General features: G+C 40.8%; 1 protein-coding gene across 3 annotated transcripts in view; it reads left to right on the forward strand.

Moving 5' to 3' along the window:
* Nucleotides 1-16,080, forward strand: part of ENKD1 (enkurin domain containing 1) — a 127,692-nt gene extending 111,612 nt beyond the window's left edge. For all 3 annotated transcript variants that reach the window (XM_069217562.1, XM_069217564.1, XM_069217563.1), the window contains exon 8: nt 5,841-16,080. In XM_069217562.1, coding sequence (XP_069073663.1) covers nt 5,841-6,001 — 161 coding nt within the window. In that variant the 3' untranslated portion in view covers nt 6,002-16,080. The remainder of the gene's footprint in view (nt 1-5,840) is intronic.
* The last annotated feature ends 560 nt before the right edge of the window (nt 16,081-16,640 follow it).

Genomic DNA, 16,640 nt, shown 5'->3' on the forward strand with positions numbered 1-16,640 from the left:
ATGCTCAAGTCACTCTGGAGTGTTGCACCAGGAACAGACTTCAGCTGTTTCTGCAGGCACCCTCTGCAGTAGTTCCCCCTGTGATGACAGCCATTCATTTTCTCTGCACCTGTGGTTGAACTTTGTTGCTGCGTCATGCCTAGGGGCTTTTGAGTGACAATGGGAAGGATTACTTGTCATCAAGCACAAAGCCTCTTCATAAGAAGTGTAGAGGCTTACCTCCCTATTGTACTTATCAACTCACTCTCTAAAACACAACAGTTACAGAAAGAAGTGAAAACTCTGAGCGGTGCTGCGCCCATGCATAATCTGCCCTCAGTTTAGCTAGCAGCAGCAGTCATGTTGAGAGGTGTCACTGACGTTGTTTCTACTCCATCATCCTTGCAACTCAAGAGTGGCATGTCTTTGCGAGTGACTCCTTGACACAACCACACATTCAGAGCCCCTGCGGTTGCAGAAGGTACTGGCTGTCTGTTGCCTCAAGTTTTCCTTGCTTCTGGATTACCCCCTAGGCTGTACTGCTTGATTGAAACATGGTGTCCCCACACATTGGGCCAGGAAACGCATTGATGGTAGGGTGGGAGACATTTCACAATAGAGACAGATTTACCATTATTACACAATCCTGTCATTCCAGCCATGAAAGAACATAAGGAATGTGCGCAGCTCGCACAACTTGGCATCCCTAAGACGTAAAATATATACATAGAAGACTCCCTTATATCTAGGACAACGCTTAAAGAACAGGGACACACTTCCCCATTAGGCATATTTCTGTATTACAGGCACCTGCACATTTTACATGGAAATTGCCGTCAACACACCCATTACTAAATGGCTAAACATATTTTATCAACACAGCATCACCTAGACACACCATATCTCACATAAAATGGCACACCAAATGCTGGAACATCCAAGTATATGGGGGCGGCTATGCATCAATGGAACACAGATCTTGATATAGTTCTTAAAGATGCCTTTATTGTCATAAGGTGAAAACCGTTGTTGTATTAGTTTGGGCATGCCTACAATAATGGAATACTAGCATGAAATATTTGACACGCCATCAAAACTGATAGCACTACAATAGAATCCTCTAAGTTGCTGGCACAACTATTCTGTGTCAAGGAATTATTGACTCCCACTAGGAAGTGTTCAACCACGTCCCTCTTGGTTGCTAAGAGGAATAGGAGAGTGCCTATCTCATGAAGAAGCGGTCCCACCCCTACCACAAACCTACGGGTAAAACACCTAGTTTATTGTGACATGTCAGATGTGTACACAACACTCCTACCCCTCACGTCAAGGCACATGTCCTTGTCAACAGGTGGAAAAGAAGAATAAAGACAGAGGGGTGTACAAAAAAGTAAAATAACGAAGAATCAGGAGATTGTTTGAAAGAATATACAATTAAGATGAGGCACTGTCATGTGTGGTGCATTATATCAGTGGTTCTTAACTTTTTGACTTCTCGGAGCACCACTGAATCACTACTGAAAGCCAGGGACCTAAGCCTAAGAAACATCTACAATTTGAACCACAAAACGATATACAGAAATACATAAACAAGGGTTGTTCAAACAAATACATACATTATGAAATAATTCAATTTGTATACAAAAAAATACAAAATTTAAATTTTTGGTTCAATGAGCAGATTGGGACTTTTTGAAAATGTGGGTTTATTTCTAAAAGATGAAGCAATATGCTAGGCTTTAGCATGTCACTAACTCATCTTGTCATTGTTTTTGCTGTGAATGCATGCTTTGGTTGAGGCGACCAAGTGGCCATACAACATTATGCTTGCTATACTTGCGCTTAGATTGACAAATCAACCTAATTTTTCAGCATAAAATTTCAAACTCCTTCAAATTCACAGACTGTTTCACAGTTAATTTTACATTTCGCTTTTTTTTTGGGAGACATACTTTATTAATCTTTCAATATTATTTAATTTTGCAAACCGCCCCTTACCCTCCTAGCAGGCTTAACAGACCCCCAGGGGTCCACAGACCACAGGTTAACAACCACTGCATTATATGAACATACATTTTTCTGGTTTTAGTGATATGAAACACTAGGCAGACTTAAATGTTTTCCTTTTTCTTGTTTCTGACCAAAAACCTAGTCAATGTGATTGGTAGTAAGTTATAGTTACTGGAAGCTGATAATGGAATTATTGCATCAAGTAATGGATCCAATGATATTTTGGATTGTTTGTGTAATTTGTAATGCCAGAAACATGTTACCCTGTGTGTTTATAGGAAAATGAAAAAATAGTAAAAAACATTTAAAAAAGAAAGATGGTCTCCCTTGCAGACCTGTTTTAATCATCTGATCAATCAGAACAGAATCGTCTGGATGTCCAGTTGACCCAGCCACACCATCTCACCTCGAACCCTAGGAACGGCTTTGATTCTATGTTTTCCTTCATTTTTAGTTCAGATTTTTATCTCGACATTCCGAGTATGAAACGGAAACCTAGGGAAGACTGTCCCAGTCATACCATCTCAGCCTCTGGCCCCGCCAAAATGGCTCATTAAAGTAATGAGATCACCAGTGGTTTCTGGAGATGACACCTCTCGAGTGTGAGTGCTCTTGAACTTGTCTTGTAAATCTCTGTAGAAGACATTAATCTGAACATTCTAAGACCCCTAGTTGAAATTTTGCATTGGGACATTTTGCTGATTAATTTGCCGCTCCCCTACTTGAGGTCCCTCCCCCCCTCCCCCCCCCCCCAATACACAGACTGTTTACACTAAGGCAGTGGTTCCCAACGTTTTGACTTCTATGGACCCCCAACTTATCATTACTGGTACCCCCACTGAATCATTATTGGAATCCGGGAATCCCCCCCTTACTGAGTCATTACTGAAGGCTGGGGACCTAATCTGTTAATAATATTTAATTTTCTAAGCAGTCGAGGACCCCCTGAGGAGCATTCGCGGACCCCCAGGGTTCTCCGGACCCGAGGTTGGGAACTACTGCCCTAAGGTATTCCCATGCATGGTTTTGAACTAAATAAAAAAAATAAAATCAATCAATTCCTAGTCACCAGACAGGATCACTGATCTATCAATGCAGTTGTCCCAGCAAAACCATTCTTTTCAAGAATGAGTGGAAATGCCACCTTGCTTTCCAGGACTCTTGTACCTGGGGATAGTTTGTTAAATGTAGCGTACATTCATCCAGGAAGATGGGGAAATCCCTGGGCTCTCATATATATCTGGTCAGTAAAGGATATGAAGGTGAGGGTTCCTGAACCCTGGTAGACAGGAGTTCCCATGCATGCTCTTGAGGACACTGGAGAAGAAGTGCTGGCAGTTAAGTCCTGGGTGGCCCGCCATAGGTCTCATATCCATTGACTGACGGGAATGCTTGCCCTGATAGGTCGAAACTTCCTACACATGTTCTTAGAGCCACCTGTGAAGAAGTATGGTCATTCACCATTAGGGTTGCCCCAACACAATTTCAACATCAATGAACTGAGGAGGATTTTACACTTTATCTTGATGCTCCATTTGCTGTTAATAAAATATTGCATTGCCCTGCCATGAGGCAATTAATTGTCTAATGATATTGTTATGCTACAACCAGTACTTAGTTTATAAAAGAACAAGTGCAAGGGCCCAAAGATTTTCTTAAAAGCACAACAGCGCCACTCCTGAATGTCTGGGTTGTTGAATACCAAGGCTTTCTGGTCTTCATGCCACCTCACGTCTCTTACTTCCACAGTCTTACCCTCCCTGTCCCATTAGCTCACTTTCATGTTCCCCTTCATTCCTGCTTTCTCCTTTTTATTAAAGTCTTTCCATCTTTCTCTTCCTCCTTTTTCCCCATTTGCTGCCCTTTCTCTTTCTTGTTCTGGGTCAAAGTCTGATGAGTGTGACGCCAAAACATAAGTCCCAGTACTCAAAAAAGAATGTAGTGGAACCCACCTGCAACCACCGGCTCAAATTAACCACATATCTTGAAGAGGTTTGTCTGTAGCCAGAACTACAAGAGAGCCCTGCAAATTTGTCTGGTACCTGATTAGGTTGAAGAAATATGACTCAAGAGCTGCAACATATTACAGGGCAACTACCACCTCAAACTAGTTATATATCTTCCCACAGCCATACTATGGGATCAATGAAACTAACCAGGGCGAGGAGCACATGTGACATGCAGAAACCCCAGTAAGGCAAGATCAGTGAACAGAGGGGTTAAAAAGCATAGAAGGCAAAGGAACCCCCACAGCATAACACCGTGGACAGGGTGGCACAGACACTGTAAATTGTCCTTTAAATTATCATTTTAATCTGAGAACAGAGCATTTGTTTAGTTTCAAGCAGCAACTGTGATCCCGAAAATGTTAGTAGCTGATAATGTCTAAAAACAGAATAAAAAGAGTACAGGGCTTGCAGATGCGATAGCCAGAGTTCCTGAAAAGCATACAGAGCAACGTCCTGGACAAATACTGCTTTCCAAGAATGACTTTTTATAGAACTTACTACAAGCTAATTGACTTAAGCAAAATTCGTGTTTACAAGGGTATAGGACCTGTTGGGGACCCCATTTTGAATAGGGGCCCAATGGACCCATAATTTCTAGTTAATGTAAACAGGATGTGGTTAATGGGCCGTTCACCCACAGACAGTGCAGGCGAATGCACCTGTATCTGAACCCTCAAACGTTTGGTGATACCTGGCTGAATGTGTTTGATTTGTTTAACAGTTATTGTATTTAAGTACACATTTTACCGTCCTTACTAAGTTTATATTATTCACTGTGGTTTCCATTATATTGGTAAATTGTAATGATTTATTACGTATTTTTATTCTTTAAAAGAGCTTATGTTCTATAACCCTTTGTGTTGGAATAATATACACATAGGGACCTATGAATGATTATGATTAATTAGCATGGATCAACTAACAAATAGTTTACAATGTAGGCACACTGGAGGGGATTAATATAACTGCTTGAAATTGTGTGATAAAAGATAAGATCTATTTTGTTCCTTGCCTTTTTTTTTATTTTTTTTAAAGGAATTATTAATGTTCTTATTGTCGAGTAAACTATAAATTTAGAAGCAATATTTCATATGCGTAACACCCATAGGTGTTTGATAGAAACCTAATCAGATGTTGAGGGTGTATGTGGGTGTTGTTAAAAAAGGAAATTTTGATTAATATATTTATTAATCAACATTTTCACCAGTCCTAAGGTGTGAGGCCATAAGTGTCTCCTGTTGATAAATCAAAGCAGAAAGAACAAGGATTTATTATGTTTTTTTACGGAGGCCAGCAAATCATTGAAGTAAATCTGTTTGCATCGTCTGCAGAGTATCACTAACCTAAGAAGCATGGACTGAGTGACAAATGTGTTATTCAGTGTTAAGAAAGGTAATTTAAATACCCTTTCCTTTTCAAATCCCGTCTCCCAGTAGTTCACTGTAATGTTCCCTGTCATTAACATTGTGAATATAGAGGATGGCACTCCGTAGAAGAAATATCTTTGAATACCCTTAACTCTATTTCTTCAAGCAAGAATCACCTTCTGACAAATAAGACCCATTATTTATCCATTACTTCGAAAGAAGTGTTTGTGCACCCAAAAGATAATCAAAATGCTGTTTGTGGCTTGGAGAAATGTAGACCTTATGAAGTCATGCACCTCAACATCAATGATTGTCTGCGTATGCCAATAACCTGTATAAGCACATTAGAACATGTATTGACATTTTCACTGAGCACAGTAAATTTTCTCAAATGAAACTGAAAATACAGTCACTCTGCAGAATCAATGCTGTGTGTAAAAACGTTCTCTTTTTATCTGTAAATTCCTTTTTCCAGCTCAAGCACAGCTACTGAAGCAGTTAGTCACACTGCCTGTCCGAGCAGACACACTCAGCATTCAGAATCGGAGGACAGAACTAGATAAGAAGCTTTCAGAGATTGAAGAGGCCCTCAAAGTTTTCTCCAGACCAAAAGTCTTCATCCGAACAGATTCTTGATCAGTAGTGCGACCAGCATGCTTCACAGCGGATTCGTATGGTGGGCCTGCTAATTCAGGTTCGATGAGTACCAGCACTTGTTCGTTGTTGACTGGACTGTTAAAGCCTGTGTTTCTTCCACTTCACCATCATCATGGCATGGGGCACATTATCAATAAGCATCATAATCTAGCATGATACCTATACTATCTTGCCACTGGATAATTATTGTAGAACTCTGCTTTCTGGGTTGACTTGCTTGCATAGTGTGTTTATTCATTACTTGGTGACTGTGGCTGTTGAAACTTTGGATGTGTTTTGTTACAGATTTGTTCATTTCCAGTTGACACGTCAACTCTTCCTTTGTTTCTTGGTGCCATAGATAGATATGCAGTGTTTCCAATAGAAGGAAACTGCCATAGTCATCCACTCTTTGTCATTATGATCTCTGATGACAAACTATGCAATGCAGTTGAGTAGATATGCCTTGCTTGTCTTTGGCAGTATCTTATTCTACAGACGGATAAGGATGTAAGGGATTGTATCAACCGCTCAGTTTGATTTTCTGTAACACTCCTAAGTAGTAGTGGTAATTGCTGAGCAATGTTGTGTCACTCTACAAGTTGAGGAGTGGAGGGGAGAGACTCCCCCTGCATTGTGGTTTACTTCTACAGGCATGGCCTGGAAGGATGATCACATCTAAGTGAGTTTTAGAGTGCTATCGTCACCCAGGTGATATGGATGGTGTCATCTAATCTAAAGGCTGGACCGGTTCTAATCCTTTTGGAAGAGGCTGTCTAATTGAATTAAGGTCACAATGTTGCATTGTGTGCAGGCCAGATCTCATGTGGAGGTTTTACTGCTCTCCTTACCTGCTTCTTCTTTAAGAAGTGATAATAGGCAGGTAAAGACCAGGGAGTATTGCTTTGCTTGCATGCTTTAGGCATGTTTGTGATTTCCTAAGAATGGAACACATACTTCGCTAAAGAAATTGTAGATGCTGTTTGCCTTGGACTGTGACTGAATGTTCAAGCAGTCAATGAGGTGGACAGATCTACAAAAAAAAATCACAGTAGTATTTTGTGAGTGGCAGACAGAGGTTTTTATTTCACACCATGATGCGTCATTGCATATTAAGCGACAGAATGTTCTCGCTAAGAGTATATTTTTAAAGTATTTATTTAATGGAGTCCCTGGCACAGGCCAAGTCTGGTGTGTTCACTCTTGGAGAAGTATTTCCTAAATTCAGAGAAATTAGATATATTTATTTTGTCCACTGTTCAGCCTGTCACAGTTGCTGAGCTAGACCTCTAGAGTCTGTAGACATTCTGTGTTCATTTGCAATATAGAGTCACCATCTATGAAATTACCTTCTTACTGAAATCTGCTCTCTTCTCAATCTGATGTCCTGTCATAAAAACCTGACAACAGCATCATTCCTTTAGTACCTCATAGGGTCATAGTCCTGCAGTGAATGAGTCAAATGCTTTGAGTGTCACTTGATCCAAATCTACAAAGTCTAAACTGTCATAACATGTGATATGCGTTTGTAATTGGTTTCATTAATCGTTGACAAATCAATTAATTGTTTATTCACATACCCGAGTGTATGCATAAAAGCAAGGTACAACACAAAACAATAAGATCAATACAATAAATTAATCACTTACAGAATATATATACCAAAACAAAATACTCAAACAAAGGTAAAAGCGTAAACAAAGCTTTTTTCAGGCAAGAGCCCACTCTGTGCCAAATCTCCTTACTGCTTAACAGGTGCAAATAACGAAGAGCCACCCTGCATTGAAGCAAGGTTTAATTTCTTTAATAACGGTTTCAGAAATTGTTTGGTTAGGATTACATAAAATTGACAGAAAAAGAAATGAAGCAAGGTTTGCTCAGAAGTACTGTCACACAGGCAGGCACCCAAGGATGATATAGTACTGAATTCCAAGGGGAACCTAAACAGATGATGGACAGTTCCTACCCTAAAACGGAACAAAAGCGACCTTTTCTGTTGTGTCCACTGGCTACAATAGATACAGCTCCGGACAATCTGTTTATTACAAGCTAAAGTAACACTACACTGTAGTTTTACCTCTTTAAGTGCTCTGCCTCAGAGTTTGTCTTCTTCCCATTAAAAAACACATTTTCACTGACTTAATATCTTTATTTATGAGAGATGGCGAGTGAATAGCTCCGGGTGACCAAGAGCTTTTAGGGATGAATCAATCCATGCAAGCCACGGGATAAGTGCTTTCTTATCTTGCAGTAAACACTACTTAATAACTCTATTCAGAGTTGCCTCAGGGTTGGTTGAAATCGAAGGCCCTAGCAAGATGGGGACCTGTTTGATAGGATTTTCCAGGTACAGCAAACCAATCTCCTTATGAAAAAGTGCATGTTCCTAGGTGGTAGAAGCAACATTCGCCCACCCAGGAGATTTTCCTCAACCTGCAGGGGATGGCTTTTTGAATCTCCCAAACTCCTGCGCCATAACTAGCTATCGGAACACACTGAGACTTCTATTTAGACAAGACGGGAGATAGGGCCTTGAGACCACTAGGCCACAGAATGTTCAAAAGTGCTCCTTTTGCCCTACATAGGGTAGTTTTGATCAGGAAATATGGAAACCTCACATGCCCAAAGAATTAAACGCAATTCCTGAATACGGTAAATTGTGCACACTAGTTAAATGTTTGTTTCCACAAGTTAGTGAGGTAACCCTGTACTATTTAGGGCAACACACTGTGATATGAGATTTGTTAACATTAGTTGATAAATCCAGAACAGCCATAAATTTACAAAAGAGTCTACTAACTTTCTTAGGGTTTTAAGCGTGCAAGACATTAAAACTGTGTCGTCCGAAGACAACAACACTGGAATATTTACTCTGCTTATTGGCCTCAACCCCTAACCAGAGAGAACAGACTGTCATAATAGTATTTTGACCACTAAGGAGATGGTTGAGATTACAAACTTTCTCTGCTGTACATTACCTTCTGAACCCTGCTCTTCCCCCCCCCCCCCCCCTCCTTACTTCTGTGAATTGTCACTTTCTTGCCAGAAATGTCCTAGCTAAGAGAGAGTGTGGGGAAGGGACTTACCTTCTCCACTAATTTCCCTTCAGACTCCTCCCACAAGCAGGTCCCATAATTGGAACATCATCTTGTAACACAACCTGTTTTTGTGTCTGCGCTGCAGGTTGTGTGGGTCTTGGCTGGGTTGGACCCTGATTCCTAGATGAGTTTGTGTATCAAAAGATTGCAAAGGCCCTTGGAAGTATAGAAGAGAACTGCCTGGTCTGCCGGAAGAAAGTCAAGGTTCAAACTCCATGCTCTGCAAAGGGTTCATCTGTTTCTGATCAAATATCAGAAACTATTGCAGATTTTGAGGGAAATGTATGGTTCCATCACCACCTCCACTACCATTCCTTTGCCTCTTTTCCCTCCTGTGTGGCAAGTAAAATAGTAAAATAGGGGTGCAAAACATGTGGTGGCTGTGCCCTATATTAGCACATTGCTAGGTTTAATAATATTTAGAAAGCAGATTCCTTAGATAAGCCTTGCAGGGCCACTGTCTTATTTGGATTGCTTGGGGAACTAAATGTAAAGTACAATTTGTATATATTTAAGTGCATTTTATGGTGTTTTATGAAGTTTCTCAGTCTTTACTAGAAGCTTGTGTCTTTTGAAGATAGTCCTGATGAAGTAGCCTTTCTTAACTTAGTGTTCTGCTCTCACTGACCGTCCGCTGGACAGTTTCTGTAGTGAAAGTTGCCTTCTTTTATTTTGCTAGAATGCAGTAAAAGAGTAAACTAGCTACACCAGGGTTCTGTGCTGGGCTGTATTTAGTGGCTGGTATTCCATGTCCCTGCATGTTATGGTCCAAAGGGAATCGTGGTGCTGTGTAAACATTACTCTAATTACAATCATACCTTTAGAGGTAAAAGTGACGGTGGTGAAACAGTGGGAGTATTGAGCCTGTTTTTCTCGCTGAAATCCTGAGAACCAAATTCAGCCTCTGATTGCTTCCCTGATTGTGGTCCAACAGTGAGCCAAAGAGGCTACTTTGCTAGACAAAACTTCCTGTAGATGATCCTTCTTCCTCTTTTTCATCAGTGTCTGCTTGAAAAGCTTCAACTCCTTTCTAGGGTTTTATCCTGACCCTCTGCAAGATATGAACACTATTTGTTAACCAAGACCTTAAAGATTTGCTGTTACGTGATTGATAAAATCCTAACAAAGCAACCTGGTCCACATTTCTTGCTGAACTCTGTCCACTTGCTGGATCTATCTTTTTCCCTAATTCTGGATCATATGTTGGCTAATGTGGCCCGAGGTTCGTCAGATATAGAGGCAGATGGAATCAGCTCTTAATAAAAGTTACACTGGACTAAATGTTTCATTTAGAGATAGCCTTCATGCTATTTAGGCCTCAGAGGAATTTGTTAAAGGGTTTTAGAAGTTGCTAATCCTGTGCAGTCAGGCCACATTCCTTTTTGCTGTAACCTGTGGTGCAAATGTCATGGCTTTGAGTACATCAGAAGAGGAGGAATCTGAACTACCTTTGCTTTGACCATGTAAAAATAAAGACTGATATCGAAGCTGGGGGATAGAATTGCCTCTGCTAAGGTCTAAGAGAACTGTACCAGAAAGGTTTCCCAATCTTAGGCTGACTTTGGAAGATCAGGGCAGATTTCTGATTCTTAAAGGTCCTCCTCAAAAGCTCTTCCAATTGATCTCTAAACAGGGTTGATCCTCGAGATGCTTATTTCAACGAATCGCCTTTTTAGTTTATTCAGCCTTTGAGTTCCATAAAATGGATTTGCCTGCTGGCTCTAACAATATGCTCTAGTGCAAATGTCATGGCGTTGTAGTCTTCTGTTTTACAAGGTCAAAGCAGTGTTAATTTAGATTCCTCCTTTTCTGAACCTTAACACCAGTTCTTACTATGCTGAGCATCTATCACTTTCTCGAGGACCAGTGGGAGACTGTCTCTCTTCGGCTATGATTCTTGCCCCAAGTGTTCTTCTGAGACATGCTTGAGTTTCAGGTCTCCTCGGATGGATTCCTTAGCAAACTCCAGCAATAGCCTATTACCTTGCTTCGTTTCAAGGTTTCTGGAGATATGGGCTTTGTCTTTACCCCTTTTGCCCCTCATAGCCAAGTTCTTTGCTGGACTCCGCAGGGAAAATACAGTAGTCAAAGTAATTGCTCCCTTTTTCCCTGACATCGGGTGGTTTCCACTTATAAGGCCCCCGAATGTATATCCCAAGTGGCTCCTTCCTTTGGAAAACTTTTCTATGTAGAGTCCTCTCCTGTCTCTCTTATCCTACCTGCCACTTAATCTGTGTGTTGGAAGGCTGAAAGTAGGGGGCTGTGAAAGTCAGGCCCTTCCTCCATTTTAGCTGCCTCTTATTTAGAAGTCTTGCAGAGTTTAAACACTTAAGACTATGATTATAACTGGCTTTTTCGTCCTGGTGTCGACCCACAATTTTCAGTCCTTGCAATTTTTTAATCAAAATGAGTTTTTCAGTTTCTTCTGGATGATTTATTTTTGATCTGGTAATGTCCGCTCGGCTTTCAATGTTTAACAGTAAAAACTGTGTGTACTTTTTCAAGATGTCTTGCTATAAAAGATCAGTAAAGTCAGTAGTACCTTTATATAATCTTCCCATAACTATCAAGGCTCTGCAGCTTCCTTCGTTTACTCTTTGGAGGATGTGGATCTAACATTTTTAACTATGAAATCTTTCTTTTTGATCTGAATCATTTCAGCATAATGGCTGGGTGAACTGGCCTTTTTATGTTGGTTTGGACTTCTTATTTACAAATCTTTCTAGACAGACTGATTACATATGTGTTCAGGATATCAACCTAATGTAGTGTCTTAATTTCATGTAGACAGATATCTAAGTTTCCCTTCTTTGCCCCCCTAACCCTTCTTCCCAGAGTGAGAAGCTTGGCATGGTCAGGGTTTGACTAGACCTATCTATAGGCTCATAATAAAGCTCTTAGGCTAGTGATACTCTTGTTATTTTTTTGTATTTTGTGTTGTTAATGTAAAGCTTCTCCTTCCTAGTTATGTTGCAGGGTCAAGTTGTTAATTTCTCTGACCTACACATTTTAGTTTTTTTCCCCACCTGGCCAAATCAGTATTAGTGCACTCCTGGGATGACAGGCTCCTGGGCAGAAGCTGGTGGATGACCCTGCAAAATACTTGCTGTGATTATACTTGGATAACACTTTCTACATTGTTCCTCAGTACTGTTTGGATGTGATGGATCAAAGAGCTACAGACTTTGGATCAATGTTATTGTCAGCTTTGCTGCCTAACTAGATTTCTTTTGTGTATGCTGTAGGTAGATCTGTTGCATTATGGAGAATCTGTTCTGTGTTGTGATCTAGTTGTGAAATACTGCTATGGCAAATCCTCGCAAAAGAAAGGACTGAGGTTTGGTGGATTTGTGGAGTTAATGTTTACCATAATTTTGATGGCCCCAATTATCCTTCCTTGTCCCAGTCCCTACATTCCACCTTTCCTCTCCTGTTAACAATTTATTCTTTAGAATTTGTGGAGGATAGACTGTATCATCAGATAAGCATCCCTTTATGCACCCCCCCTAGTGGGAGGAGTGGTAAGGGACATTATGGGAGGGGGTAGATTAACTTTTTCATAAACTTAGGTCACGTGGTGCCTGTAGGGGAGGTGGCACACCTCACAGAAATAAGTTCAGGCAAGTAATTGGAACATTTCTTGGTAACACATGGTTTCCCTTTTGTGTGGAATTCAAAAAACAAACCGGCCAATGATGAAGACCAGCAGAAAGTGAATCAAAAAATTATTAATGGTATTAAGGGTTGCAATGGCTAGACATTTGAAAATAGTTGTTGGTATCTAGACAACATGGGTGCCTGTACATTGGTTTAGATAGGTTTAGACAAGCATGACAAAGCTGCACTCATTTGTACACTAAGGGGTGACAGCACCAAGACTGCTAATACGTCCTGCAGTTAAATGTGGCTAGACAAACTTGCTTGCAGTGCACACATTCAGATGCATCTTTTATCATTCCCCCCCAACCCCTGTTATAATAATCAAAACATTGCTTTTCCTGCCTGGTAAAAAAGAGTAAATTACTTTCCCCCAGATATTTGGTTTTCTAAGCTGCGGAGTTTTTGTAATAGTTTCTTTCTTGGTAAAGAATATGGTGTTGACCTTTTTTTGTGCATATAAACCCCAATTCGACTTAATCTTGGATAACAACTGTATTCCATTTTACTGAGTCTCCAAAGGTCTGAGACAAAGCTCCTGAATGTACTTGGAACCACAATTGCTCACAGGACATTCTTGCCCCTCAAATAGTTCTCTCTCTCAAAGAGAGGTCCATAGAGGATAGCCACTGCATAGAAATTAGTATTCAAAAGCTATTTCTATGTTATTTGGTCGCCCTGCTTAGCAGTGCTCACAGTTGAATCAGTAATAGATCATTTAAGGGCATTCCATCATCAAATACACAGGACAAGGATCATGGTGCCCCATAGCCTGGCCCAGTGGTAAAACCTCTAGAAAAAAATGATGATTATCATGCAAATCCTTCCTTTACAAATGTACTATGTCCATAATGACAAGTCCTACAAGTAGCACCTCCTTGTTTATCAGACAGATTCGCAAATACCCACAGAGCTACTGGCCTATTTTTGGAATACTCCAGTCCCTTCCACACTTCTCAGGGCAGTATTGCTTGGCCAAATAAGCCGACTGACATTAGCAGGATCAGAGGTCAATGAAAGAAGTCTCTATAAGACTAAACGTATATCCTAGAGTTCTCCAGTGGAGAGACGACTCTGGTAAATTATATTTCTCTTGTGATTCCTTATTTTAGGAAGTTTATTCATGACAAAAACTCACAACCTCTAAATTTGCTGCTTGATCTCGATTATCTTTCTCACAATTAATACTCTGATAATGCTGCAATGGTCTTACAAGTCCTAACTGATCTTTAGCAGATGTTCATGTTGCCTTCTCCCGGTCTCAGAATGCTGGTTCTGTTAGCCCCAGTACTGGGAAAATGATGAATCTCATGAATTTGTCATGAATCGTACTTTAAACCTGTGGAGGCTGAGCACTTTTCAGAGAAAAGCAACTGCAACCTAAGGTGTTGTTTGTGGAGACCGCATTCTAACGTGAAAGAAGGAAGAGGAGAGAATGTTCATGTTGTTGGATACCCCAAAAACTAAAGTGACTTTACACTGCTACAAAAGAAGCCACAACTCTGTTTAAATTTAAGAATTAAAGTATGAAGCTTATCACGTCTTCAGTCGTTACTGATCATCCAAAGGCTAATCTCCAATATCCTATAAATGGACATATTTAAAATGCAGGCCAAAACATTGCAGTTGACACACAAAGGCACTCAAATACTGCAACAATCTCAACACACATGGACATGCTTCCTTAACATTCCATCTTCCACAGTGGATGAAATGATAAAAATTAAAAGCCCTATGCACCCTGCACAAGAGATTCTGGTGTAGGAATCCTCACCACAATACCTGGCCAGATGCAACCAATCAATCCACTTTAATTAGTCTTATTCAATTCAGATGAGAGATTCTCATTGGATGGACACTCAAAGCAACTGGTCTGCACTCCAGAAACATCTGCACCAGTCCTTGAAACTCAGACATCAACTTTACAGAAAAGGTATAAAAAACCACCCTTTGTGGACAATTATTTGACAGCCTTTATAAAACACTATGGTCATCTCCGTGGTCCACAGGTTTATTGTTGCATATAGAGCGAGTCTTCTCAAACAGGGGGCCTATCTCAGCAAGCCTGGTGTGGCCAGTGCCTTGTTTATCCGTCACTGCAAGGTCTGATATACAGAAAGTGATGGAGGTGGATCCCTAAACTAATGTCCAATTGGGGAACAATGGGCTTTTGGACTACTGAGTCTGTTTCTCAGTTTAAAATAATTGCAAAAGTTTGTTGAAATTGAATGAGTTTGTTCCGAATTTTCATGACTTCAGCAGCACCACTGTAGTATAAAATACAGACGAAAGCATCCTGTGATCTATCAGGTCTTTGCTCCTACCACTATGACACTGTAGAGAGTGTACTGTAGTGGTAGAATGGATTCAGTGGTACCTGAGTCCAGTACACCAATTGTTGCCTTGCGGGCATAGAAACTCTTAGTTCACAGAGTCCGTTTCCTGAAGGATGCCAAAATACAGTTTTTTTTAGAAGCGCAAGCGGCTTTTTCTCCATTGAGTTAGCTTTCCCAAAGAACCCTCCTCCTGAATTACATAAAAACTATGGTCCATTGAAGATGCTCACCCAGTCCACCCTTTAAAATCTGCAAACAGAATTGTTTTGTGGACTATCATTGTACCGCAGTACTTTATACTCTATAATGAACAGGCCTGCATTCTAAGAAGAGACATTATATATCTAGGTGTGTATTCAGTTCTTTGTGTGTTTTTAAATTGCTGCTGGACATACAATCATGTAAGGCAGCAGGGATATCTAAGATAATAACTTTACATGGTAACTACTCTAAGTTAGAACAGGAAAGCAGAAAGACAACTTGGGCCCATCCAGTTCAGCACTCTCCCAATAGTCAAAATCAATGGAGTTTCTTCTATATGCAACTCATTCCGTGTGGATAGGTTTTGTGCCTGACGCACTCTAATGAGGCCCGGCTGATACATTGAATTCATCTCTGCTGCTGACTCCTTTTCTGAAGCGTGGTGGGGCAAAGAGGCTCATATACAAGTCCCTTGTGCTGCTGTAGTGTAATTTGGTTTTTTTTTAAGGCTAAGGCATCGCAGATCAGTCCCCCACCCGCATTCACAAACTGGCGCAATAGCACCATTGTGCCAGTTTGTAAACCCTTGCGCCACATTATACCTTCACCAGGTATAATGTATGCAAGGTAGGTCCCCCCACTGCCCCCCCCCAAAAAAAAGCCACGCAGGAATGGCGCAGTGAAATCTACAATATTTCACTGTGCTATTCTGTGCCGTCACAGTATCTTTTTTCAATGCCTGCTCAGGGCAGACGTTACAGAGACTCTGGGCCTGATTCTAACTCTGGAGGACGGTGTTAAACCGTCCCAAAAGTGGCGGATATACCACCTACCCTATTACGAGTTCCATAGGATATAATGGACTCGTAATATGGTAGGTGGTATATCCGCCACTTTTGGGACGGTTTAACACCATCCTCCAAAGTTAGAATCAGGCCCTCTGTGTTTTCGGTGACCCCCCCCCACCCTTAACATTTTTTACGCTAGTCCAGCAATGCTAAGATTCAGCGCTACGCTACGTCTGCATCATAATTTCAGACGCAGTTGTGGACACTGCTCCCTAGAGCACTGTAATATAAGTGCTTCCATGGCATCGTTAGGAGAGTGCAGGACGGTGAGGGAAAAATGGCTCTAAAGTGACCATAAGCACTGAAAATGATCTCAACGTGGCATAAGTGCTGGCACAGACCAGGCCTGAACATCAAAACGAGCGTAACCGGAAATCTGATTTTACAAGTAAACTGAAATGTGGAATACGTTGATGCTTTTGTACTGAATTAAAAAGGATACATCTGACAAACTGTAAAGAGAAAAGCTACAGTGGTGATGTACAAATATCGACTATTG

Source organism: Pleurodeles waltl, chromosome 12, assembly GCF_031143425.1.
Source record: "Pleurodeles waltl isolate 20211129_DDA chromosome 12, aPleWal1.hap1.20221129, whole genome shotgun sequence".
Classification (NCBI taxonomy): Eukaryota; Metazoa; Chordata; class Amphibia; order Caudata; family Salamandridae; genus Pleurodeles; species Pleurodeles waltl.